Source organism: Montipora capricornis, chromosome 1, assembly GCF_036669925.1.
Source record: "Montipora capricornis isolate CH-2021 chromosome 1, ASM3666992v2, whole genome shotgun sequence".
NCBI classification, from domain to species: Eukaryota; Metazoa; Cnidaria; class Anthozoa; order Scleractinia; family Acroporidae; genus Montipora; species Montipora capricornis.
In genome coordinates this window covers 17,838,638-17,863,637 of record NC_090883.1, presented here as the reverse complement: position 1 = coordinate 17,863,637, position 25,000 = coordinate 17,838,638, and the positions used below count along the sequence as shown (strand labels likewise).

The following is a 25,000-nucleotide window of genomic DNA, read 5'->3' as shown; positions in this document are numbered from 1 at the left end:
CCATTTTAGAGCACTTTTTAAATGACTGTCGAAACAAAATAAAGCGATTGCGATTGCTACCTTTAGTGACTGGTTTAAAATTTCGCGCCAGTTTATCAATCAACGAAAACGAAAAACAAAACAAATCGCGACTTGCAGGCGCGACGTTTCCTGCGCTTTGAGCAAGTTACATGGAAATGCTAAGAATTTGGATTGGTTCATTGCGCTTTTTAAATCTGCTGTGATTGGTCGAAGTCATTACTTTTGAATTTAATTTATGACACTCGCTGTAATTGAAAACTGCTCTATAGACACCTGAGAAATTCAGGCCGCCTAGGTGGGATTCGTTCAGTGGTCATGGGTTTGGATTCCGTAGAAGCATGTGTCTATAAATTGACAGTTGCTGAAATTGTCCAGTTATATAAAGGTGGCTCTTACAAGAGAATTTGTTGTTAGAAGAATTGACACTACAACACTTTATCACGTAACAGCAATGTTATGGTAGCATGTTAAACATCAATTATTGCTGAACAAGATGCAGTCATTTTTGTGACGTAACAAATTACCATGGCAACAGGAAAGCCTTGCAAAAACATCCTATACTTTGTATTTAGTTGCTCATATCTGAAAAACGAACTCCGTGACCACACTTTTTTATTGCACAAAAGTGATCCGCAGGCCAAGTTGAAACTCTCTGCAAAGTTTAAAAGAATTCTGTGCAGCGTATTCAGAGCTACCTAAAATAGAGGAATGAGTTTAGGTGGCTCTGAAGCCGCTTCACAGAATTGTTTTACACTTTGCAGAAAGTTTCATTCTGGCACGCTGAGAACATTTCAGAAATAAAAAATGGGGGTCAGCGAGTTTGTTTTTGAGATACGAGCAACTAAAGCCAAAATATGTGGTGTTTTTGCAGGACTTTCCTGTTGCTACGGTAACTTGTTACTTCACAAAAATGACCGAATCTTTTTCAGCAGTAATTGGTGTTTGATGTGATACCATAACATTGCTGTTAAGTGATAAAGTGTTGCAGTGTCAATCCTTCTAATAAGAACGTTTCTTTCAAGTGCTGAAACTGGTTTGAGCCACCTTAAGTGCGAGGATTAGTTCTTTCGTCTGTAAACCGCACATCAAATTTACATTTCTTTCAGGTTGCTTTCTGTTGAACTCAGAAAAGCGCACTCAGCGAATAACGACTCTATAAAGTAAATAATTTGCAATAAAGTTAATTCTGTTCTAAAATTACCGTATTCCCAAGGGCTCCGTCTGTCAATTTTAATCTCACGTTTAAGCATCTTTTCGACAACGGCTGTTGAGAAGAGCAGAGCATTTTAAAAATTTAACTCATCAGTATATTATTTTGGTTTTTAGGGTTGGTACGCGGCTTCTACGGTAACAAGTCCGAGATCTGGACAAGCCTGAAATCTATTCCTGATTCCTTTGAAGCTGCTCAGATCGCTAATTTCTTAACGTCATTACTGGTCTTTAATTACGTGGCGAGAAAGGTTCGTTGTAAGAGAAGACTTTCCTCCCCAGTGTCTGAGATGCGCTTTTGGGTTCGACCATAAGCGGATTTGATTCGATACTTACTATGGCTGCTCGAAAAGGTTCTCCTCGGCTTGTCCTACCCCATTCACGCTTCCAGGAAAAAATCAATGATAAAATAACAGTTTTGAACGATTTCAAACTAAAAGGCATCCTTATCTTCATTTAGGTTTAATGATTTACTCAGCTCTGAACCAAGCGATCTACAATAATAATTGTAATGATAATGATGATGATGATGATGATGATGATGATGATGATCGTTAATAATTACTTTTTGCTATTCTTAAGAAGAAAACGCTAACCGGCGTAACCCGCGGTGAAAACCTTTTAGAGTAAAGAAGAGTATTAAGTAACAAACTATGGTCGCCATATCATTGTAAAAAAGATCGTGTGCTATGACTACTGAGCTTGCCATGCGCCCCCTTATATTACCGATCCTAGCTTCTGAAGAGAAAAAAATTGCTAAATGAAAAGGTCAGTCTTTGAATATACCGGCAATAATAGGATATTACAATAGCACGAACAATAAGAATTATTGTACCGATTTAACATCGTATATTTATTTCACCAATTAATTAAATTGTTACAAATCTCTCTCCTCGTCATCAATGAAACAATCATTTTTTTGTTCGTCGAAGAAGAGAAAGTATGGGTTGGTCGGAGGACACTAAACGATGAAAGGGGACTGGTCTTTGTAGAGTAAGAATGGGCGCTAGCTGACGAGAGCTTTATACTTTTCTGGCGCACAGACAAACGCTAAAAGCAAAATAAGTGTCGTTGCGAAAAAACGTATTGTGTAAATAAATCAAACAGATGGTGAAAGAGCTTGGTAAACCAAACGCCTGTCAAAACTAAATACTGGTGCCCACAGACAAAGCAAGCGATTCAAGACAAAACGATCACTGAGGCGTAGAAACTTTATTTAAGCTTACCTGGGGTAATGATCTCCAGACAAACGAGCACAGTTGTCAATATCATCCAATTCATTGTCAACGAACCATTTTGTATATACTGTACAGCTGATTATCTTATCCAACGGTGAAAAGAGATGCTATTTTAAAATGAAAGCAAAAGGTGGACTGTACTTTTTGTCAAGGGTGGTGTCTGCATATATAGTCAAAAGCCATCGATTTTTGCAATTCCAAAGTACCATTCAAGAATTTACAGTTTCTTTTAATTTTGAGATTTGAACAGAGGCCAAACACAGGAATTTGTAGCCCCGTGATCCGGGGGACATCAAGATATATTTGTTACTGAGTCACCCTGAACCTTAAAGACAAAGTGAAATCATATACTTTGAACCACCTGTTATGAGCTAGAAGATTAATTTCACTGAAAAAAATACCTTAGATTTCCTTCGTTTCTAGGTCCAAGGCCAGATAATATGAAATCTTACATTCATAAATGATTCTCTTCTCCGTTTTTACATTTCGCGAGATACTGAATCCAATCGTGTCCTCTTGCCCGCTTCGTTACGTTCATGACGTAATGCTTTGCCACCAACACATGCCACTTGTTCGTTTGGTTGCAATTTGCAGGTTTTTTTCTGTTCTTCGCATACACTTTCACTTAAAAACAATTGTGTTCTCTTTGCTTCGTCGAAGTGTAAGAATAAATATGTCAATACTTCTTTCTCTTTTCTCATTCTCCTCTATTGAAGAAAATTCTTGAGGATCTTATAAATTACCAAAGTTGTTCATTGTTACCGTTGTTGACTCAGTAAGCTGGCCTGAGAATTGCACCAAGGTTGCTGGAAAGTTTATATTTAGGGATCCTGCTTTTAGTTGCTCTAACGCTGACTAGTGCGTATTTGCATTTAAAAAAAACACACACAAAAACTAAGGTCAACTAGTGCCTCGTTTCCATTCATAGGCCAGGTTACTTAGCCGTAACTCGAACGTGATGACTGTCGACAAATACAGTTAATATATGAAACTCAACATGTTTCTTTGTCTTATGTTTTTGTTCGCTGTTTTCGCCCTGACCATGCACAACCCACACCATTTTTTTCCAAAAGACATCCAATCAAAAGTTTCGATTACTTTATTCAAACTCAGTTGTAAACCAAACAAAAAATTAAAGATTGTGCATGGTCACGGTAATGTTCAAATAAAGTGCGACATTACTGTTTCCTCTTTTGACGTTTTCGGGGTTTCGCATAACCAGTACATCTATTTGAACTACTACCTTTACCATTAGACAGTCCTCACCTCGAGACTGAGGAAAAAAGTGATGGAAATCGTCATTTTCTTTGCGAGAGCTACGAGCCTTGAAATCCTGTTTTCTTTTAAATTAAGTTTATCCAATATCACTCATGTTTTTACAATATTGACTGTTCATTTTGATTGGTTATTACCTGCTTCCCTCGATTGTCCGTTACCTTTCCATCGTAACCAATTCTTAAGCTAAAACTTTATTGCTAATTCTTTCGTCTGACTCAGTCTCTTTATGGTGTCTCAGTCTTTTGAACGAGGCTCTTCAAAGTGGTGGACACTTCAACAATTTTACTTGCTACGAGCTAATTTGTGCCTCGTTTAAAATAAGTGCACTGTCTTATTTTGGCATTAAACCAGTTAACATCCATGTAATTGTTATTTGAAAAAAATGTACTTCTCTTGTACACTTAACCACTCTAAGTGTACACCCCTCTTAATTTCAAGGTTCTACTCCGACATTGGGAGTTTTGTCAGTCGGAAGGGGAACATTCTCTTTTCCCAGGACTGTCTACGCCGACGCTCTTCACAAAACGTAAGTTGCTCCAATTTTATGTTGTTGTAGTAAATTCGTGCTGCAAGTGCGGCACGGATTTCAGCTCATATTCTTGAATTTGTACTCTGCATGACGATGTGACATCACCAAATTTGAGGTTTTGACGCCAAGGTGTACGTGAGCATACAAATGTGAGCCTTTTGTCTCTATTTTTACTTTGAAACCGCTCATACCATTTATTCCTAGGATACCTCCGGTCCACATTGCACGGCCTGGACGAGACGGAATAATCGCGAAACACTCAAGATAGTGATAGTGCAAAGTTATAATTTGATTTGACGTTTTCTCCGTCGTAGATCTAGAGGAAACCTCCGATCCGAATAATCAATAATTTTGAACCGAAAAAAATAATGGTTGCGCGCAATCAAATTTGCTGGACAAATGTCTTCTTGAAAAGCGTTTGTGTCGACTAATTTTGACGTGTTGCGGTCTCACACCACAGCTTTTTGTATAGGCCATTCCGGAATTGCGCAGGGAACTGGGGCGAGTTTCAAATTTGAACCAATCGATGAATTGACACCATCACATGAAAGAGGACATTGAGAATGGCCATCTGTCCAGGTTTGATGCTTTTCGGTCGAGCAGAGACCAGCATAGTTAAGAATTCATACAAACGACGCTAATTTTAAGGCGGCGTCCCCCAAAACCATGATAAACCCCTTTAAAAAATTTAATCAGATTTGGGACAACTGGAAAATCCTGTCATGGACCTACTATTTGGAAATAGGTGAGATGAAAATCATTTTGTTTACCTATTTTTAGGAATATTACAGAAATCGAAAAAAAAGTAATAAGAGTATATGGTTTGGGGGGACGCAGCTTCATTATTAGAGACGTTTGTATGGATTTTTAACAATGTTCAAAGGTCCATAACTTGGTCTCTGTTTGACCTAAAATCATTAAACCTAAGCAGATGGCCAATCTCAATGTTATCTTTCATGTGATGGTGTCAATTTATCGATTTGTTCAGATTTGAAACTCGCCCCAGTTTGCTACGCAATTCCGGAATGGATTGATTCAGTAGGTAATCGCATGATTTCGAGTGCAATTTGGAAGAAATAAGCACATGTAAAGCTTTTCAAAGACGCACAAAATTCGGGCTCGTGCAATATTTGTAGTATCTGAAAAGCATTACAAGTGCTTATCGATTTATTCCAAAATGCTCGAGTAAAATCATATGATGACTTATTCATAATACACATGAGAAAATTCGAGATGGATAAAGCAGAAGCAACGCACGCGTATCACGCAATCACGGAAAAATTGCGCCATGAATTGCGCTAACCAGGGCTTGCATTTGATTGGCTATCAATGCAACGATTTTACTTACATTCTCAAAGCCCGTTTTCGTGTGGTCCGTAGTCATGGGACGTCAGTCGCTCGCATCGCTTTGCTCGCAATGGTGTTCAAAAGGCGTATTGTTTGCAAGTCTATATCTTAACTTTCTGCACTATTTCACTTTTCTGCACTCTGTTTGGGATTAATTGTCGTACTCCCAGTCGATCAACCCGCAGAATTTTTTTGTGTATATCATTCGTTTTGAAACAACAGAGCAATCATGACACATCATAATTATTCAAAATGGCGGCGCCCAGAAAATTTGAAAACCAGTACAAGCGTCTTGGAATTTATTTATTTTAGATACAAGCGCTTTCATTGGAAAAAAGTTGTTTTCTTGTTTTAGTAGAGGTTCCCTTTAAAGTTTCCATTAAATGACGTCAAGTCAAGACTGCGAATTCAGAGGACACCAGAATGGCACGTAATAGGCCTTTTGCAAGAAACTGGTCACATGACTGATAACTGGTGATATGGAAAGATCGCATTTGTCTCAGCCAGAATACAACTTTTCAAAGAAATACCACTTAAGGTAAAGATTATATGACCATTTTAAAATTGTCATATATATAATCTTTACCTGTTTAAAAACACTCGAAAATTCCATACTTTTTTTGCGAACGAAAAGCTCTTACCCTCCAATGTAATTTTTCATAATTACGCGCCACAAAACGAGATCAGATTCCTACTTTTACCATGGGTCAAATAAGCGCAAATGAATGTGCAAGGGTGAAAATTTTCAGACTTTCATAGTTCGAAGGAAGAGTTTTAAAGCCGTTTGAAAACTTAGAAAAATACAAGGATTTGAACAAAATCATTGAAGCGTGACTGGGTGGCAAAGCGTCCTTTTCCCATACAAATCCTTATAAATTCTTTCAACTGTAACAACACCAGTTTAGAGGATATACTTACGAAAATCGGCGTGGTGGCATATTTTGAGCTGCTCTTTTTATTTCTGGAAAAAAGATTTATGAAACTAGCACAATCAGCGTGTTAATGAAAAAAGGTCACGTGACGAATTGTTTCAAAAGGAGTATCCGCCGGTTCGGAAGGTAAGCCTCAAATAACAAAGAACTTAAAAAACACAGGTCAGAAAATACAATAACGGAATAAGGCCCCATTAATTTCTTAACCTCATCCGTTCCAAGGGAATCTACTAACCAACAAACAACATCGGAAGAATTGACCACAATTACGTAGATGCCAATAAAAGACGGCAAGCTATACTGGTGGAAAAGCTCACTTTGCATACTTTGAAATTTGGACTGGATCAACACTTCAAGAAATGTTAATGGGGCCTTATTCCGTTATTGTATTTTCTGACCCTGTGTTTTCACCCTTGCACATTTATTTACCTGATCGACATTGTGAACAACAAAATTTAGCGAAACCAACATCGTTTATGAAACTGAATGAGTAGAATACCGGGAGAGATAAAAAATACTACGAATGAATCATAAAATCATTTTTAAATTCGGCTTTCTTGGATGTGACGAACCAAGATCGTCACCGCATAATTATACATATATTGTTCCGAAGTCGGCTCAAATGCAATAATTATTAATTTAAAACTTAGGAGCATTATGAGCATAAGGGAATCTGAGACTGCTAATTTATTTTTAGGCGGTTTGCCTGTCATGAAATAGAGTATTTTTCCTAGTCTATTTGTTGTTTGGGTATCTTCTGTCAATCTTGAAGCCGATACAAGTGGCGTACGCGGGAACTGAAACAGTTTCTCCAGATTACCGGTCAGATTCATTAACAACCTTTACAACAAACTCATTTTGGCCTCACGGTGGCTAGTTCGTGAAGTTAATCACCCATTTTCTGCAGTTATGATTACTTCACCACAACCTGGTTCGATCATTATGCATGACCAGCTTTCTTTCCCCTTTAGATATCAAGTACAGTAGGATGGCCACATCCAGCTGGAAATCGGGAGACGCAACTTGACTTTGTGTTTGTTTGTTTGTTTATTTGTTTGTTTTCTTTCTAAGGAATTCTCGCTTTTAATCGCCCTCCAACCGGAAAAGTATCGGAAATTTACGACGTGCTAGTTTCATACCACTCGACTTTCCTTTTACAGATCATATATTTACCTTCAACTAGACATTCTATTTTTTTATGCTACTGAACAACACAACACCATAAGGACTTGATGAAGCATTTTTGAAGCCTGTGTCTTCGGAAATCATGAAGTCTTCAAAGGTAACAGGTGCGAAAGAACGAAACAGTGAACACTGTTAAAATCTTCCGAAGCATGCATATGACAGAAAATTACTCCATTTATTGAAATCATTGTCCAATGAACGTTTTCTTCAATTGAAAAGGAACGTAAATGCTCCTTGTGCTTTTCCTTCTAAAAAAAGCCTCATTGGAACCAGTGATCTTTAAACTCCCCGCGCTCAAAACAGAGTAGTTAATATTTAATCTCATTCGGTTTAAAAAACTTCTTCGACCTCATGACGTCATTGAAAGGAAATGACCAAATAGGAAAAAGCTTCCAAGTCCATGTTGCTCGTGATTTTCATGGTTTAAGCGGTAAGTTCATGGACCCTTTTGCTTAAAATTCTCATTCAAAGCTACATGATGTCAAACATCGATGTTTTGGAAGCAAAACAAGACGATTTGTAAACAATGGATCGTTATTACAAACAAAGTAAAAACGACCTGCCTCTCCTAATCAGCCACCGGGCGTGGAGAACTCAAAGAACACATTTCTTCGAGCTTTCACAAATACAAAACTTTTATTTTAGAGCTCTGAGGCTTTCTTGCCCATTTAGTTGTTTGTTTGCTCAGGCGGAAATCTTTGTTATGATACATAACTATAAATTTTGTTGATAATATTGCTCCATTTTCTTAACAGGTGAAATTTTGCAATAAATAACCAATACCGAACACGCTAACGCTGTGGGATGAACATAAGACTTCTTCTAGCGTGCTTGGCATTATGTTTGTCTCAAGCAGGTGAGATAAGAATACAGCATACAGGAAGAGAGTGCCGATTTAAGCGTTGTTGACTAATTGTGTTATGAATGTGTGGTTATATTTCCATCCTAAATCCGTAAATCCGCCTGCTACTCACTGAGGCCAGACCACAAGTTATGTCTACGTTGATCGAGTTGCGTCTACAGCATATTTTTTCTGTTTATTGAAAAATAAACATTGTGGCTTGGATTTTAGATCATCACATTTATGAGAGTTACTTTGCAGTATCGAAAAATTCAGGTTTAACACGATTTGAAGCCACAGTCTCGGCGATGCCTACCCGTGCAGTATACTACCACCTGAGCCATCAAGGAGTCATTTTTGGAGTTCCCTCTAAACCCTTAAAGGTTTTAGATATTAAAACACTATATGTCCATATGAACACATACGTGTTTCGTGTTTATGTTAAAGCTAGTAAGATGACTCGTGAGGTCTTTGGCCGCATGCTCATCACTTGGTTGGAATCGAAGACACAACAAGTGGTGTATTTGCAGTAATATGATGACATCTGATACATGAACAAGATTTTCATGTGCATTTTTGCAGAGTTGATTTAATGATGGCATAGGCTTCTTTCCCTGTCCTTATGTCGCCATTATTTTGTCTGAAAAGCAGCCTGAGTTAATCTTTGATCAACGCGTTGATATATTTCAGTGCTGTCCGCTCCACTCGATGCCTCTCAGAAGCCTGGGGAGGAGCAAGGTGAATATGTTATTCCAAAATGGCCACGATTTTCGTATTGTTTTGTTTGCTTGCAAATTAGCCCTTGTTGCCTCGTTCTGAAGCTGAAAATTCAAAAGACTATTTAACCTTGAACGAAGTAATAAAGGCTAATTTGCAAGCAAACGAAACAATAGTAAAATCGTGGCCATTTTGGGAATGAGGTGTATGATTGTAATGGGACAATCGCTAGAGATTCAAAATAATAATAGAGCGAGTTTCAATCGAGTGTCGTAATACCAAAACCAAAGTAATTACTTTGGCCAATCAAAAAGGACGGAGGCAATCCAGTAAACCAATCAAAATTCGAAATAATTACACGTAGCCGACACAAAGCGCGGGAAAATGTGCACTTGCGAGCCACGATTGGTTTTGGTTTCACTTCCGATTGGTTGAGAAAGTGGCCTGAGAAGTTTGAACCAATCACTGAGTGAAGTAACGCAAAGCCAAAGCAATTCGCTAATTACTTTCGACACTCAACTGAAAACCTCTTTAACAAAAAAGGACTAGAGTTAGTATTACCATTCCAGATTTATTGAATTGTGCTTGTTTATGAGAGTACGATTTTTTCCCTTTACACGGATCAACAACATCACCGTAACAAGAACACTGAACAACGACGACAACAACAACCACTAATTGACAAACAACTTTTGTTTACATGAAAAGCAAAAACAGATTTTATGTTCACTTTATATGTTCTCAGCAAACCAAACAAGTTCAAAGTCAATAAATCTTGAAGATAAAGGTGAGTCAATACTTGTGCACAAGTGTTTTGCAATAGGCCATTTTCAAGTCGAAATATCAAATATGCAGCTCGATAGTGAGGCAGTGAGGACAAAAACAATAGAAACACATTGGAATGAATGTTAAACTATTTACATATCATCCACTTTCCTTTGTATTTGTCCTTTAAACCTCTCTTTCAAGCTGAATTTTAATATATCGTCACCATTCTCACCCTTACAATATTAGACACGTAAAAATAAGCGCTGAGACACTAAATGGGGACACTGAAAGTAGAAATTAAACTGAACATTGGTTTTGAGGAGTGAGGAAAAAACGTCTGGACCAGAGTAGAGAACCAACAAACTCGACCCATATCTGAATCGAACCCGGGCCACATTGTTTGGAAGAGAGTGCTCTCAGCACTGCTCTTCTTGCTTTCTGTTTTTCAGCTCCGTTGAAAATATGGATGGCGTGCAGGAGGAAATATACCAGAAATTTCCGTTGATATCACTCTCTCTTTGATGTTGTTTTCTCTTAATTCATTTCATTATTCTGGATAAAGCCATATGTAGCTTAACCTAACGTTAAGTTTAACTAGTTGAAACAATTCAAAGAAAAAATCTGCGTGTGTAAGGTTTCCATCTGTGTGCAATATCGAAAAACGACTCCTTGCTTTGATTTTTCTAGTAAAAGAAGCTGTGAAAAAGGCTGAGTTAGATGCTAGTCTAGCTGCTGAAGATGCAGTGCGACATGGACATAAGGCTGAATCAAGAGTTACTAACGACAAAGATTCATCCGAAGAAGCTGAAGGTAGCACGGATCACGTGACTGTGGATAACAAGCCAACCCTGCACACCAGGACGCATGCTTTAGGCACGCTTTTTTAGTTTTAATCGTCCTATTCCAATATGTTCGCCGATGGCCAGGTGAATGTAGGTGAAAAAAAAAATTCGACTTTGTCTCGGTTTTCATTCACCGATATTCACCGAGCCTGAGGTGAATAATTAATTTAGTATAATTACATAGGTGATTATTTGAAAAATATGCATTTTCTTCAAAATAATTAAGGGCGGTACCTACTATTGTTACTGCGCATACGTTCTGCGCATCTCGAGATACTCGGATTTCCTATCGGCGGTGCTTATTAATTCAGGGATATTTTTGCTCGGTTCAAAACTATGCGAAGAAAGCAGAACTTAGCAAGTGCTCATGGTATCCAAAAAGGAAATTGGGAGTAACCATGCATTTTTCAGAGATAATTAAGCTTCAATTTGGCAAAGAACGCCATACATTGCTTTGTATTTTAAAGCTCTTTACAAATATTGTTGATTAATTATCTTCGAAAAATGCGCGGTTACCCTCGATTTTTATTTTTGGATTTCAATAATATTTGTTAAGATCTGCTTTTGCCGCATATTCAGTAAACCGCGCAAAAATACCTTTGAATTAGTAGGCACCGTCCTTAAGTTCTTCGTCTGTCACCTCGACAAGATGGTTTGAGTTAAGCGCTATCCACTGTTTTAGCATCTACTAAATGGTAATATCATGAGTCGATAGCACCTGGATGTAAAACCGTGCTCGTGCACACAATAAGCAACTGGGAAAATCCACACCTATCTTCATTTCTTGAAATACCTTTCTATTGCATGCTATACTTTTTCAAGCAAAATTATCACCACTTACACATTTTGTGAGCGCTGGGAACAGTCGAACAGAAGAAAAATCCCCCCCCCCCCCTCCTTAAGAGGTTAATACGTTGTAAGTATTCTATTAATCTCTTGTGCACATTGAGCAGCTAGGAATTAGTTGTAACGATGGCTGAGTCCTAGAGCTAGCAGCATATTACCGGTGAGAGTCCTTATTAGTAGTGAATGCATGATGATTCAAATACTTTACGGATAGAAGGTTTAACATATTAGCATGTCTTTTCAGAAAATGAAGACGACGACGAAGGGAATAACAGTAAAAGAGTGAAGGAACATAAAGTGAATCGGAAGCCGAGTAGAAAAATGCTCGGCTTAGGTGGCTTCGGTGATCTCGGAGGAAACAATAATGATTACAAAGAGGACACCAGACTGGAGGATCGTTTAGCCATGGAGGCGGAGGAAGAAAAAAAATATGAAACAGGAGAAGGATACGGCGCAGGGGGAGGTGGTGGAGGGGGAGGAACAGGATGGGATGAAGCATCAAAGGGAGTAAACTGGGCAACTAATATACAGAGACAGGATGCTGCAGAGGTAATCCACGCATAGTGCTAAGAGTTTTAAACAGTTTAGCTTGATGAAGGTACAATACCCGACAAAATGTCTTTAAAGACACTTCACATTTTCGGTTATATAGGATATTTTGTCTTTGGTATAACAGCAAATTCTCTCTCCAGAAACCACCCACATCCCCCCCCCCCCCCCCCCCACCACCACCACCCAGCAATGTTGTATGGAAAAAATATATCACATGAAAAAGGTTAGACGGTATTCCAGAATTCCGCCTTCTATCACCTATTCGTGTGAACAAAAAAGAACCACCGGAATCATTTTCTTGCTTAACCGATGACTGAGTTGCACTACTTTCTGGTTTATTTCAGAAACAGAGCATACAGGCCCAGGTCGCCTCTGAAAGCGCTCACGAACTCGATGAGATCCAGCGCGCCATCGCAGCTGAGTCCCAGTCCTCACGCGGTTCAGCTTCAATTGGTAATGCCGGAGCTTCGGTTGTCGGTGGGGCAGGATCACCGGTACAAATATTTGCTTCATTTAGCACCCAGCCATTATAGCTGTAGCTTTAAATGTCAATATTTGATGCGATGTAAGTTACACTCATCTATTAATTTAAAGAAAATACGAATAGAAAAGGAGCTGTGTAAATACTGAGCTGATCAAACTAAATTTCCTTGGCTGATCTGCCTAAGGCCCTATTTTCTCTGTCATCGAGAGGTCTACGTCACTACCAGAGATGTAATGGCTAGAGGTTCAGTCAGTAATTATGCCCGTAAATGAATGCAACTGGCTGAACTAAGCTCGCTAATATAGTATTGTTTTTTTACCATTACAATTAATTAGGTTCAAGTGCAAGGGGGCATGCAACCTAGAATTACAAATCCAGAGGGACAAACAAGACAGAATCCATCAATGCCATTCGTAGGAGGAGGACAACAAAAAAGCCTAAGTCCATCGGAGAATCAAGGTATCAGCACTTTTATAAAAAAGAACTGGAGTATCGGAAATGAAAGTGAGAATAGTGAGAAATGCAAGAAAAAGGGAATTAAGGAAGAGCTCAAATTTTAAAGATTGATATTAGTTGTCAGTTAGTTTAGTAGAAGAGGTAGTTTGTTGCTAAGACTCAAATGAGCCACCAAATGGATTCAAGAAAAACTGTGACTACCTGGATGGACTCTAGATTAAAGGTTCAACTGCCGACTTTTCTGTTTCCAAATAAACGTTTTTCTAAGCAAAATTACACGGAATTAAATCCGTAGAAGTTAGTTTTTTTGTCGTCTTTGTTGAAGGATCCTTGGCATGCTGATTAACGAAAGGATAAGTACCAGTTTCGCTTACGTTGAGTTTTATCTTCCATCACTATTTCATGCCCTTTTTTGCTTTATCTTTCTTTGCATGCTTGCATGATGATTCCCTGCCCTACAGAATCGTTTCAAGACGTTACCTCACCTTATTCAACCGATCGATCATCCTTTGGCGAGCCAGGTTGGTTTGACCGACTAGTTCTGCACTTTTCTTTGTCTATCCCTTTTATTTGGCGTTGTTCCTGGGATTTAAAATATGGTTAAATTTAAAGAACGAGACGAAAAAACTAAATTGCAACCTATTTGCATCCTCCATACATACGGAAATGACTTTGTTTTGGTTTTATTCCGATCATTTTTGACTCCGCGTTGTCAATCTTAAATCTCTCCCACAGAAATCTCTAATTTCATTCACCAAGCAGAAAAAATATCACCAAGTGAAATGAGGGGAGCCACTCAACAAGACAGCATGGGTATGGGTGGTCTTGCTTCTCGAGGAAGTCAAGGATTGAGTGAAGGGATGGGCGGTCTTGGGGGATTAGAAGGAGCACAACAACTGGGTGGTCAGAGCCAAATGGCATCTATGGAACAGTCTCCCATGGCAGGATCAGAGAGGTTTGGAGGGGCTATGGATGCAGGAGCAGTAAGTCAAGAGGCATTGGGACAGGCAGGTCTAGCTGGAGGACTCAGCGAATCGGCGGTAAGCCGCATGACCGATGGATCACTCGGGGGTAGAACTGGAGAGTCCATGCAAGGAATGCAAGGAATGCAAGGAATGCAAGGAATTCAAAGTATGCAAGACCTTCAAGGAATGCAAGGCGTAGCATCAGCGCTCTCAACAGGCCAGGGCCAAGGTGGAATGTTATCTGACAATGGAGGTGTCAGTGCTCTACAGGGGCAAGGAATGATGGGAGCAAGCCTTCAAGGAGGAATGCAAAGTCTTATGGGAGGTGGTGGTGGTGGTCTTGGAGGACTTCAGGCTGCCATGGGTGGTGGAGGCGATCTGGGACAGCAACAGATGGCCTTTAAAAAGGTCAGTCAGTTTAAAATTTCAAGCATTGAAAAGCACAGCTCTACTTTAGAACATTTATTCCGCTCACGGTTATTGTTTAAATCGGTAATAAGTCGTGCCTTAAGGGTGAAAGTACCATATCAGTGTTTAGGGGAAAATTATGGTAGCTATAATGCTTCTAAGTTACTTGCTAATGCTTTCCCTAGTTTCCGAGGTATTCGACAGCTAAGTTAGTTAACCTCGAGCTCTTCCTAAACTGATCGATTATTTCTGTTGGTGCTTGATCAGAGGTTGTACTGCTGCAACGCGTATTTAAAAAAAGCATCACCTTTCTGTTAACTGGTTTTACGAGGCAACTACTTGTTGATCATGGTGAAACGAGATTTTCATGACCAATATGTTATTATGTCTGAGTTATTTTAAATTTGCAGCCCTATTATACAAATGCCCAACTGATCAGTAAAATTTACGCGTGTATAAAAGGACGTTTTCGGCCATGCATAGATTTAGGGCATCAACTTCTTCTTGTGCCCTAAGCAGAGTGCCCAAGGCGCCAATAATTCACTGCGGCATATAATTGTTTCATTTTGAAAAGTTATTACGGACAAAAACATCAAGTTAACGGCTGACGACTTACTTTTATCCTCAAACAGTCAACAATAGCAAGACCAAGTGACTTGCAGGTAACGAAACCACTTTATACTACTGACTTCATAGTTCAACTTACCGACGATAAACGTTAAATTAAACTCAAGCATCTAACAAATATTCTGAATCCTAATCGCTTTATCTTATCCTAGGCTATAAACTCATTACGAAAACTTAACTTAACGAGGATCAAGGTAATATCGATCTCTGGACACTCAATAATAACGGAACTTCTGCAAACATCACAATTGTTAATAAGAAAAGCCGGACCTTCTGCAGACATAGGATTGACCATTCAGTTTGTTCAGTCAAGGCATCGGGGAACCGCGTGAGAGGTCGCACGTTCGAACCCTGGCCGGGTCTTTAAAGTGACTGAAGAGAAAGCCAGCCGTAGTTTGTAATTATATTTGTAAGTGGATACAAATCTAAAAATGTGGGCCGTTAAAAATCATCCAGATGGTTAAAAGTGAGTAGGGTATTACGTCCTCGGTATTAAAAGAACTGTATACTGCGGTTTATAGACGGAAGATTGAAGCGATCCTCGCATTTATCTGGAAACCTGAAAAATTCAGGCGGCTTTAACGGAATTCAGAAGTCGGAGACAATTGGTTAATAAATTATCCCGATAAGTACGAGGATAGCTTTGATCCGCTCTTCAAATACAGCAGTTTTCAATTGAGTGTCGTAAAACCAAAACCGAAGTAATTATTTTGACCAATCAAAAAGACATTCCAGTAAACCAATCAAAACTCGAAGTAATTACTCGTAGCCGACACAAAGCGCGGGAAAATGTGCACGCGCGAGCCACGATTGGTTTTGGTTTCACTTCTGATTGGTTGAAAAAATGGCGCGAGAACTTTGAACCAATCACTGAGTGAGGTAATCATAAACCAAAGTAATTCACTAATTACTTTCGACACTCAATTGAAAACCACTCTATACATTTCTTTTATTGATCATTCCTTTCACGGGAACACATGAGCCCAAGAAATTGACCTGCTCCCAACTGTGTGGCTTCGTAGCTTCATAGCTCAGTTGGAATAGCATTGCACCGGCATCACAGAGGTTGGTGGTTTGGACGGCTGTATTCGCCGAAAGATGATCCTAGCGGTATTAAAAAATGCTTTTATCTCTCAAAGAAAGGTCATGTGCTCCGAAGGACTCATCGAGCAAAACCGTATAATAGATATTAGCTACCACAGTTATTTATAGGTTTTGACAATAGTTGTCTCATCTTATTTGGGACAACTTGGCAGTGAGGTCAAGGTTTGGTTATTTTTTGCCCTTGAACTCAGTATCTGAGTTTTTCTAAGGGTACTGGAGTGTTCAAAATTACTTGTAAATGGGCACTCCTCGCAAGGATTCCCCTCTTGCGAAAGCTACCCAATGGTCTAAAGGTGTTGTTATTCTCAGCAATTTTTCTTTCAACTTGTGGAGCAATTTTGTTCCTCGACAAGTTGCTTTACGGGTGTTACAGTGGGCAACGTTTGTTGCAACGTATCTCGTTCTCGCAATGGTTAAAGGGACATTTTTATTGGCTGATGCGACAAACCGTTTGTTAAACAAGTTTCAAGACAGATGTAACACCCCTCGTAAGAAAAATTCGATGGAACGTTTTTGGTCCTTACGAAGTGTCACTTTGTTCGAATGGTCTTGCCATGGCGTTGTCAGGAAAGTTGACGAAAAATTACACATTGTAACAGCGCCTTGAAGAGGTCTTGTGTTTCAGTTACTATCGCAAACATTTTTTCCCCAGGTGTTAAACAATTTATTCTATGTGCGTAACTGGTGCACGAATTATGAACTTCGCACCATGTTAGTACCGAGGTTTGACTCGGTCTTAAAAATCTGTTGAGCCATGTGGGATGACTTTGTAGAGTCTTTTTGTAACGAGAATGCGGAATACCATGTGGCGACTATTATGGCAGTATTGAGAGTTTTGGTCGATTATGGTTTTGCGGATGTATCAACTTTAGATAAGAATAACAAGTTAAGACCCAGTCCAGGCCACAAACGACATCCAATCTCAAGATCACCTCTCCTTCCTAACAATAATACAAAGAAAGCAAAACATGATCTTTAGCAGCATCGATAGTAACAAACAAAGATTATGAGGCGTATTTGCGTATTTGCTTCCTAAAGCGACTCAATGCTTATTTAATATTTCAGCGTTCAAAGACACATCAGAGAGACGAGGCAAGCAATAAACACAAGAAAAGAAAGTTACAAAACAAATTATCTGCTAGAAAGAGTGCTTTGCCAAAGAAACACCTTGTACGTGACCACAAGAAATCTGTTAAAAAGGTTGGTATGGTCTTTCTTCAGAGGATTGTCTTAATTTACAAAATTTGAACAAGCTCATTCAAATAGCATCTACATGATAAGGTGAACAATTTTGGATTTATGGGTACACCATCCTACGGTAGGGGCGATTCGGTTTGCTGACTATGATGAAAATTATTGCAACATCACCTGTACATAAATGATCAAGACATGATCATTTCATGATAAAGATAATTTATATTGTTTGTTTTTCAAACGTTACTTTGCATCTAGGTAAGTTGCACATTTAATTTACAACGTGAACGAATGTACAAGCTTCAACTCTTTCCTACTGATCCAGTAGTAGCTTACTGCGGCATCATTTTAGAACGCTTATAGAACTGAATAGTTCCAACATAGCCATTATTGAGCAACAAAAAGTGACGCTTTCGTGCGTGTTGCAACCGTCGTTGCTAAAGCGCCATAATACCTGGATGGGTGATCATTTCAGATGATCTCTAATGTCAGGTGCTGGCGAAATGGTCATCCTCCCACCTCTGCGAGTTTCTGAATTTCAGTCAACATCAAACTGGTTTTCCTCCTGCTATTCCGGTTTTCCCTCCTTTCTGGTCAAAATTTACTCCCAGCTAAATACCTCCCTACCCGTGGTCGTAAGTTGCTAGAGGCGCGTTATGTATGCTTACGGCCTAATTTGTTGTGCTGCGCCCTCCGCCATTGGCAAGAACGAGTAATTAGCAGCATGTTTATTCGTAAAATGTGCTCATTAATTTGCTTGTCTCATATACCTTCTCCTCAGAGTAAACTGGTGAAGAAGCAACATTCTAAACAATCAAGAACACATTAAAGATGGACATTAGCTTATCAAACCTTTGCTGTTTCGACGATTTAAAACAGAAGAAAATCATACTTTCATTATAGACTTTGATATAAAAGATGACGTCATTTTAAGACAACACACCAGAAAGTCGGATGGATGAAGAAGGGAAAGCAAAGACATCTGCTGAAATTAAGATCTATCGTAGCAAATCAATTAAAATTTGTGTTAAATTTATCATAAACAGAACAAAAGTGTGTCATCCTTAAATGCTCGAAAATATACATTTTTGTACTAGGCACCATGAGAGAATAAAGGTAAATTTCAACTTGCTGTTTTCAGTATTGTATACATGGGTTGTTGATCAAGCGTGAGGTCAAGATGGCTCGATATTGGCCAAGCTTTTTTTTTGCGGCTCATCACAAAACAAGGAAAAGGCTGAAGTATATATCAGTATCAAATGAGACTGAGATCAGTGTAAAAGCAGACTCCATTTAATTTCTCATTTAATAGCCATTTTGTAGTCTGCATGAAACAAATAGGTCCGCAATGCGTACTTTTGTGGGATTTCAGTCAAATAAACGTTGATGCTTAGCACTACAGTAAATGTAATACATTTTTCCATGTTACAGTGATAAATGTCGAGTAAAGATTCCGTAGAATCCCAAGCTGCATACGAGAAAACGGTTAGGGGAGAAACATGTTTGGACTTCCAGTTTCGAGGAAATTAGGGGTGCTTACCATTTGTCAGAACAAACCGGTTGGGATGACCGATGAGTAATGGTAACAGTTTTCCAAAATCAGCAAACCAGCCCAACGAGATGGCGCTTACCATTTGCAATTGTTTTCGGCTGACGAGAGACTGGAAACTGGAAAACTTAGCAAATGGTAAGGAAGGGTGCTTTCAATTAAGCCAAAATTTCCGGACATTTCGGGCTGAAGTCAAATGGAAAGGTCCGTTTCGGTTCGGTCCGACCGGAATATTTGGGACCACCTCTGGAGGTGGTCCTCTTTGACCGGTTGGTCCGGTCCGACCGAAACGTGCCGTTCCATTTACAAAAATTCTCGTTTCCAGTCCCATTTCACTGTGATGTAACCGAAATTTCGGTCAAAATGTAAATGGAACCCCTTAGTCCGGCTGGAAATTGACCTTTGATGGCATAATGGCAAGCACCCGAAATTTCCACTGTTTCGTTCGATGGAAAATGCCATTTACCGTGGTTTGTGTATTTCCCAGTCAGCAGGCAAAGTTGGACATTGCCCCAGGTGAACACGGGGGGAAGGAAGGGGCGGTGATTGACAGAGTTAAGAGTTACTGAAGTAAACATTTTTCAGATTGGGGCGTGTGACGCATTACAATTGGGTGCATTTGAGCATATGAGTTTCTCAGCCACCAAATCGTTTGCAGTTAAAGTACTCTAGTGCCCTGTCACCTTTGACCGTCTACTGATTGCATGAGAGTGGTTTCAATTTCTCATCCAGCCACTTACCCAACGCATAGTTGTAAGTATGTGTAGCGGAGAGAATTGAGCGCATAACAAGTTGTTCCTACTGCGTCTTAGGTAAGCCATATAGGTGTGCGAGTCTAGAACCTTTGGGACGGATGGAGTCGGCAATGGGCTTGGGTAGTACATTAGATATGAGAGCATTAATTTGCTTTTCCCGTTGTAAAAGCGGATGATAATATTTCACTGGCCTTCCTCTTGCTTTGGGTCTCTCTGTATCAACTGGTCTACGTTTGCTAGTGTCATTGATGGAGGCTTCAGATAGCAGGAGTAGATATTCGGATTTGTCCATTACAACAACTCCGGAACCCTTATCTGGCTTTGTGACAACTATGTAGTCCCGATTTCTCAGCTCCTCGATGGCCTTCATAAGGGTTTTTTGCGGTTTAAGTCCCTTCTGGTTGATGTAGTCCAATGTCACAGATCGTAGTGTCGTAGCAGTTAGCTCTTTCATGTCATCATTTGCAAGGTGGGGCTCAATATTCCAGTATGCTTTTTCAAAGGTCACCATGACGTCGATAGGAGATACTTTCTCGGGAAGTGCAAACTTCAAACCTCGACAAAGGACCAATTTCTGGAAAAAAGATAGTTCGTACGAGGAGATGTTCAAGATATGTTCCTCGATATCCGTTTCTCTGTATAATAACCTAAATGTTCTAACACATTTGATTGCCTAATTAATGAGATGCTTTTCATAAGAATTTTCAAACCATCCCTAAACGTGCAAACGGACTCGATTCGCGCAAAGGTATTCACTTGAAGAACTTGTGATGCTTTGTTATTATGCTAGATTAAAGAAATCAAATCTTTGCATTACTTACTCACTTTGCCTTGAGAAACGAGACGTCGGCTTTCAACGTTAATATTCGCTTGCTTATTATTATTATCTTTTTCTTTTCACATATGGGGCAAAATCACTGAACGCTGATTGGTTGAGACGGAAGGCATTTTTCCTTAATCACGAGGGCACTTTGAGGTTAAGTATCAATAAAGTTATTTCAGTAGAGTTATGACTTAGACTGCCAAAATCCTGAATTCAAGATTTTGGACTGCCAAAATCTTGAATTCAAGATTTTGGAAGTCCAAAATCTTGAATTTTGGAAACTTAACTCTAACTCTACGACATAACTCCATGAAATGAAAATAACTCTAAGAATAGCTGTCCCCGGGCACTTTTGGTAATCAAGAGGGCATGATTACTTGATCCTGATTGGTGAACAGTTGCTTATCCAGAGCAAACGAGGTGACAAGAGAATTTTTTCCAGATTAAACTACATTTTTGTCCACGTATAAATTATTTTAAGCGCTAATTCTGTTGACAGCAACGATTTTAACTGAAAGGGAATCCGTGTTGATTGTCATTTGTCGCGGCACTGAACGGGCTTCCCTCAATAATTTTGCCCTTTATGTGATAAACATGTAATCGTTTTCCAAATTGCCCTTGTCGCTTCGCGACTCGGGCAATTTTGTGAGAACTTTGAAAATACGCGTGAAATTAATTCTTAATTGCCCTGTGGCCCATGCAGCGATTACATATACTTACAACGAAAATTGCCCGAACACTCCAGTCCCCAGAGGCTGTCTTGCCTCCCCACCTCCACCCCGACAGTCTGTACGGGTGGGCGGACGGACGTACGCGCTACCGTCATAACCGAAATTTCTCGCATCGATAGATGTTCCCAAAAAATCCTACCCATGGTGCTCCGCTGACGGGTTTCGCGCGCCTGTGCTCTACTATGACAACTTGCATAAATAAAATACCTCGGTGCAAAACACATCGACCAACAGCTTCTTCTCACTTAGCCTGAAATGTTTCTTAACGTTTCATCATAAATATCACCTTTCAAACACAAAAAGATTATTGAGTGGAAATTTTAGTCACAGCATCGTCGATTTCTTGGCAGCATAAAAGATCCTTTTCTTGCTGGCCTTCCCAGTAAACTCATAAATGATACTCGAACCACCAAGCGTTCCTTCTTCGTCGATTCTTCAGATTCTGAGTTTTGACGCATGGGCTCAAATGAGGAAGACTCGAACTCGACAATAATACACCTTTAAAATACTTTTCACTTCAAAGGGAAAATGAAGTGTAGCAAAATCACTGGAAACACTTGAATCGTTCACCTCACCAACAAAAGGTAACACTACCATGATGATGGTGATGATAAACCGTGAATTGAAATTTACTCAAATAAACGTTAATCAATTAAAAACTTGGTTTTGAAAAGAGAAGAAAACCGTAGTACACGGAGAAAAACCTCCCCGAACCGCGTAGAGGACCAACAAACCCAACCCACGTACGATGCCTTGTCCAGTGGGAATTGAACCCAGGCCACATTGGTGGGAAGCGACTGCTCTCACCACAACACCAGTCTTGCTCCTCCAAGATATAAGTTCCTGCGATTCTCAGGTTGTGTAGCTAATCACTGCTATGCTTTGATCCTCCTCTTACTTGAATACTGTAAATAGCGTAACTCACAAAATTACGATGGTTCATTTATTTATTGAATGTGCAAAGGCCCTTCAAATGACCACTTCAAACCATTCATTTCAAATAATTCATTCCTCACGGGAACATTACAACCCACAAATGACCAGCTCCCAACGTCAGTGGCTTCATAGCTCAGTTGGTTAGAGTGTCGCACCGGTATCACGAGGTCATAGGTTCAAATCCCGTTGAAATCCTGAATTTTTCAGGCTTCTCTACGCAATTGCAAATTTGTGTTCACAACTGCGAAGATCATAGCTTCACTTGAATGTAATCATTCTCGGAATTAAAAATAAGGAACCTAGCCCTCGTAAGTTATTCTTGGAACGCATTGTTTACATGCTCTGATTTGTATAAAAATTAGAGCTCAATTTCTATGCGTCTGGTAGGTCTTTATTTACTTACTTGAAAACCTTGTGCAACCTTGTTTATATAACTCTATGTGGTGTATTCAGTAAAATACCGTAGCTTTTGTTTACTTGGGTTTTCTTTTTTTCTGGTTACTGAGAACTGGTTATACTCATAATTGTTCTCAATACATCTTTTTTTCAGTCAACGAGGAAAGAAAAGAATGCTTCGAAAAATTCCTTAACGTTCCTTACGTTCTCTGCCTCGGGATGCTAGAAATATTCTCTACACTGGTCCCCATCAAACACAGCACATCATACTCAGGTTTTGAATTATAAGAACCCCATTCAACATATTTCTCTAAATAAATCTGTAAGATTCAAAATAAACCTACATTTAAAAGATGCTTGTAGTTCGCAAACACCAAAAAATTGCTTGGGAAAAAAACTATGAGAAGTGAATTTCTTTCCCAAGGGACATACAAAATGGCACTAAAGGGGAACTATATGTAGGCAGAACCACTTTTTGTGGTTGGATAGAACAGTCACCTTTGTCTTCAGAGGGGAGATGCAAAATTGCACGTCGCTTGCGCTCAAAAATCTCATCTTCACTGTAACTTGAGTAATCATCTTCGTCCGTGAGAAATAACATCGTGTCTGCTTCAGAAGGGAGAGTTTCCTGCCTACCTGTCGGCTGAATCATCATAAACACCAAACAGGTAAAAACACTTACAAAACCGAACAAGCGAAATGCGACATTGGTGGAGAAAGTCTGGATTAGTATCCCACACACTATACTTCCGACGCTGCCACCAACCCCCAGATAGAGCGCTTGGAGCAAAAATATCCCCGTGGGAAAGGAGAATGTTGGAGTGTAGCTTGTGATGTACAAAAGGAATGCTGACCATGCTGTGGAATGTGAAAATCCCTGCAAGAGTTCGATTGTTGGAGTGACCCAAGCAGACTCAGGGGTACTTAGCCACGAATAGATAACGAAGCGTAAAGCATACGAGGCCAGGCCCAGATATATCATGCCGATGTATCCCATGTAGGTCATCAAGATTGGAGCCGACATCGACACGATTGTATCTGAAAGGTGCTGACTTACAACAGTCATCCCAACAACAAGGTCTGAGCCTCCAATATCCACAATGTTCCAGTAAACAAAGTTGAACAAGACTCCTCGGAAAATGCCCATGATTAAAACCATGAACAAAAATGTTGCATGGTCTAATGTTATCAGCTGCTTCAAGGATTCTTTGATTCCGAAACAGCGCCGATGTCTTCTGTAACTGAATTGAAATTTGTAGGAGATGACTACAGCAGCGAACATAAGCAACGAGAAAATGATGAAGGGCAATTTGTAATTTGCATATTCTTCGTCGCAGATTGTTATTTTAGATTCGAAACGGAGTATCAAACCTGTGGTGAATGCTATAACTCCAATACCGATAGAACTGTATATGTTGTTACTAGCCGCGTTTTGGTACAAGACCCCCAAATGTTCCAAAAATGTTCCATCATAATGGGTATTTATATCATCTGTGGGTGATTGAAAGACTTCGCCAAAGAAAACAATAATTAGAAACTCGGTAAATATTGTATCAGCCTTCGGGTTTTTCCTCTTGTTATAGTAAGAACCACCTCGCGATTTGAAGTCGAACGGTTTTCGTTCGCTATTCTCTTCCTTGCTTTCAATCGGGCCCTGAAGCTCTATTTCCGCGGGCAAACCAAAACTATGAGGCATAGGCTTGTCTAATAAAGCTAAGCCACGCCGACGTGTTTGGGACTTCTTTGTCTTTTGTATCTTCGCATTTATCCTCACTAAATTTTCGAAATTATCAAGGTCGCTTTCCATATCTTCCCTGTAGTCGTTGAGTGAAGAAACTAGAGGATCATCCTCCGATGAAATATCTTCAAAGCGATTTATAATGGTCGCGCGATTGTCCACGAAATCTTCATTTGTCTTGAGGCCAAGCTCTGAAGAGTTGCTCTTTTCTGGGCAAGGTTCGCTTGCCGTTGAATGACGCACAAATGCTAGAGGCATAGTTAAGGCAATCCAGCTTATCAGTGACAAAACAAGTACCAATTTTCTTGTCTTCCACCTGTCAGCTACAACACTCCACAATGGAGCGAAAAATAATGCGACAAGAGGGCGAATACCTCCAAGAACCCCAATTTGCCATGGGTCCATCCCAACAGCTCGATAAAACAAATTTAGAAATGGGAAGAGAGAACCCAGAGCACCGTAGAAGAAAAAATAGTACAAGGTGGGCAGCCATGTTTTAAGCTGTGCCTTGTTTACTTTCCAATGTCCC

The 25,000-nt window shown here is 39.6% G+C and overlaps 3 protein-coding genes across 7 annotated transcripts in view; 1 reads left to right on the top strand and 2 right to left on the bottom strand.

Annotated features, from left to right (window-relative positions):
* Positions 1 to 3,269, bottom strand: part of LOC138018683 (uncharacterized) — a 14,741-nt gene extending 11,472 nt beyond the window's left edge. The window contains exons 1-3 of one of the 3 annotated variants that reach the window (XM_068865400.1): positions 2,870 to 3,269; positions 2,457 to 2,575; positions 1,223 to 1,285 (exon numbers count right to left, since the gene is read on the bottom strand). In XM_068865400.1, the coding sequence (XP_068721501.1) occupies positions 1,223 to 1,285; positions 2,457 to 2,511 (118 nt within the window). In that variant the 5' untranslated portion in view covers positions 2,512 to 2,575; positions 2,870 to 3,269. The remainder of the gene's footprint in view (positions 1 to 1,222; positions 1,286 to 2,456; positions 2,576 to 2,869) is intronic. The other 2 variants (XM_068865456.1, XM_068865511.1) reach the window with 2 other exon arrangements.
* A 4,714-nt stretch (positions 3,270 to 7,983) lies between these two features.
* On the top strand, positions 7,984 to 18,665 carry LOC138018133 (secreted protein C-like). 3 transcript variants are annotated; one of them, XM_068864941.1, is made up of 13 exons: positions 7,984 to 8,169; positions 8,495 to 8,595; positions 9,271 to 9,318; positions 10,043 to 10,084; positions 10,753 to 10,938; positions 11,998 to 12,302; positions 12,650 to 12,799; positions 13,125 to 13,248; positions 13,707 to 13,766; positions 13,981 to 14,618; positions 15,251 to 15,280; positions 17,415 to 17,549; positions 18,325 to 18,665. In XM_068864941.1, exons 2-13 carry the CDS (start codon positions 8,544 to 8,546, stop codon positions 18,370 to 18,372), a joined length of 1,818 nt encoding a protein of 605 aa, XP_068721042.1. In that variant the 5' UTR covers positions 7,984 to 8,169; positions 8,495 to 8,543; the 3' UTR covers positions 18,373 to 18,665. The 3 variants fall into 3 exon arrangements, with proteins under 3 accessions (XP_068721042.1, XP_068721089.1, XP_068721048.1); XM_068864988.1 differs by lacking the exon at positions 13,707 to 13,766; XM_068864947.1 differs by lacking the exon at positions 15,251 to 15,280 and having other exon boundaries at positions 7,988 to 8,169.
* Positions 18,666 to 21,788: 3,123 nt separating this feature from the next.
* LOC138017478 (major facilitator superfamily domain-containing protein 6-like) overlaps positions 21,789 to 25,000 on the bottom strand; it is a 3,424-nt gene continuing 212 nt past the window's right edge. Inside the window, exon 1 of the mRNA XM_068864573.1 lies at positions 21,789 to 25,000. This exon is cut by the window's right edge and continues 212 nt beyond it. Within this exon, the coding sequence (XP_068720674.1) occupies positions 23,131 to 25,000 (1,870 nt within the window). The 3' untranslated portion in view covers positions 21,789 to 23,130.

Excerpts from the sequence above, each read along its gene's own strand:
- LOC138018133 (XM_068864941.1), top strand. The coding sequence starts at position 8,544 with ATGAACATAAGACTTCTTCTAGCGTGCTTGGCATTATGTTTGTCTCAA. Across the intron at positions 12,303-12,649 it reads AGAGACAGGATGCTGCAGAG|AAACAGAGCATACAGGCCCA; the intron begins GTAATCCACGCA and ends GGTTTATTTCAG. Across the intron at positions 15,281-17,414 it reads CAAGACCAAGTGACTTGCAG|CGTTCAAAGACACATCAGAG; the intron begins GTAACGAAACCA and ends TTAATATTTCAG.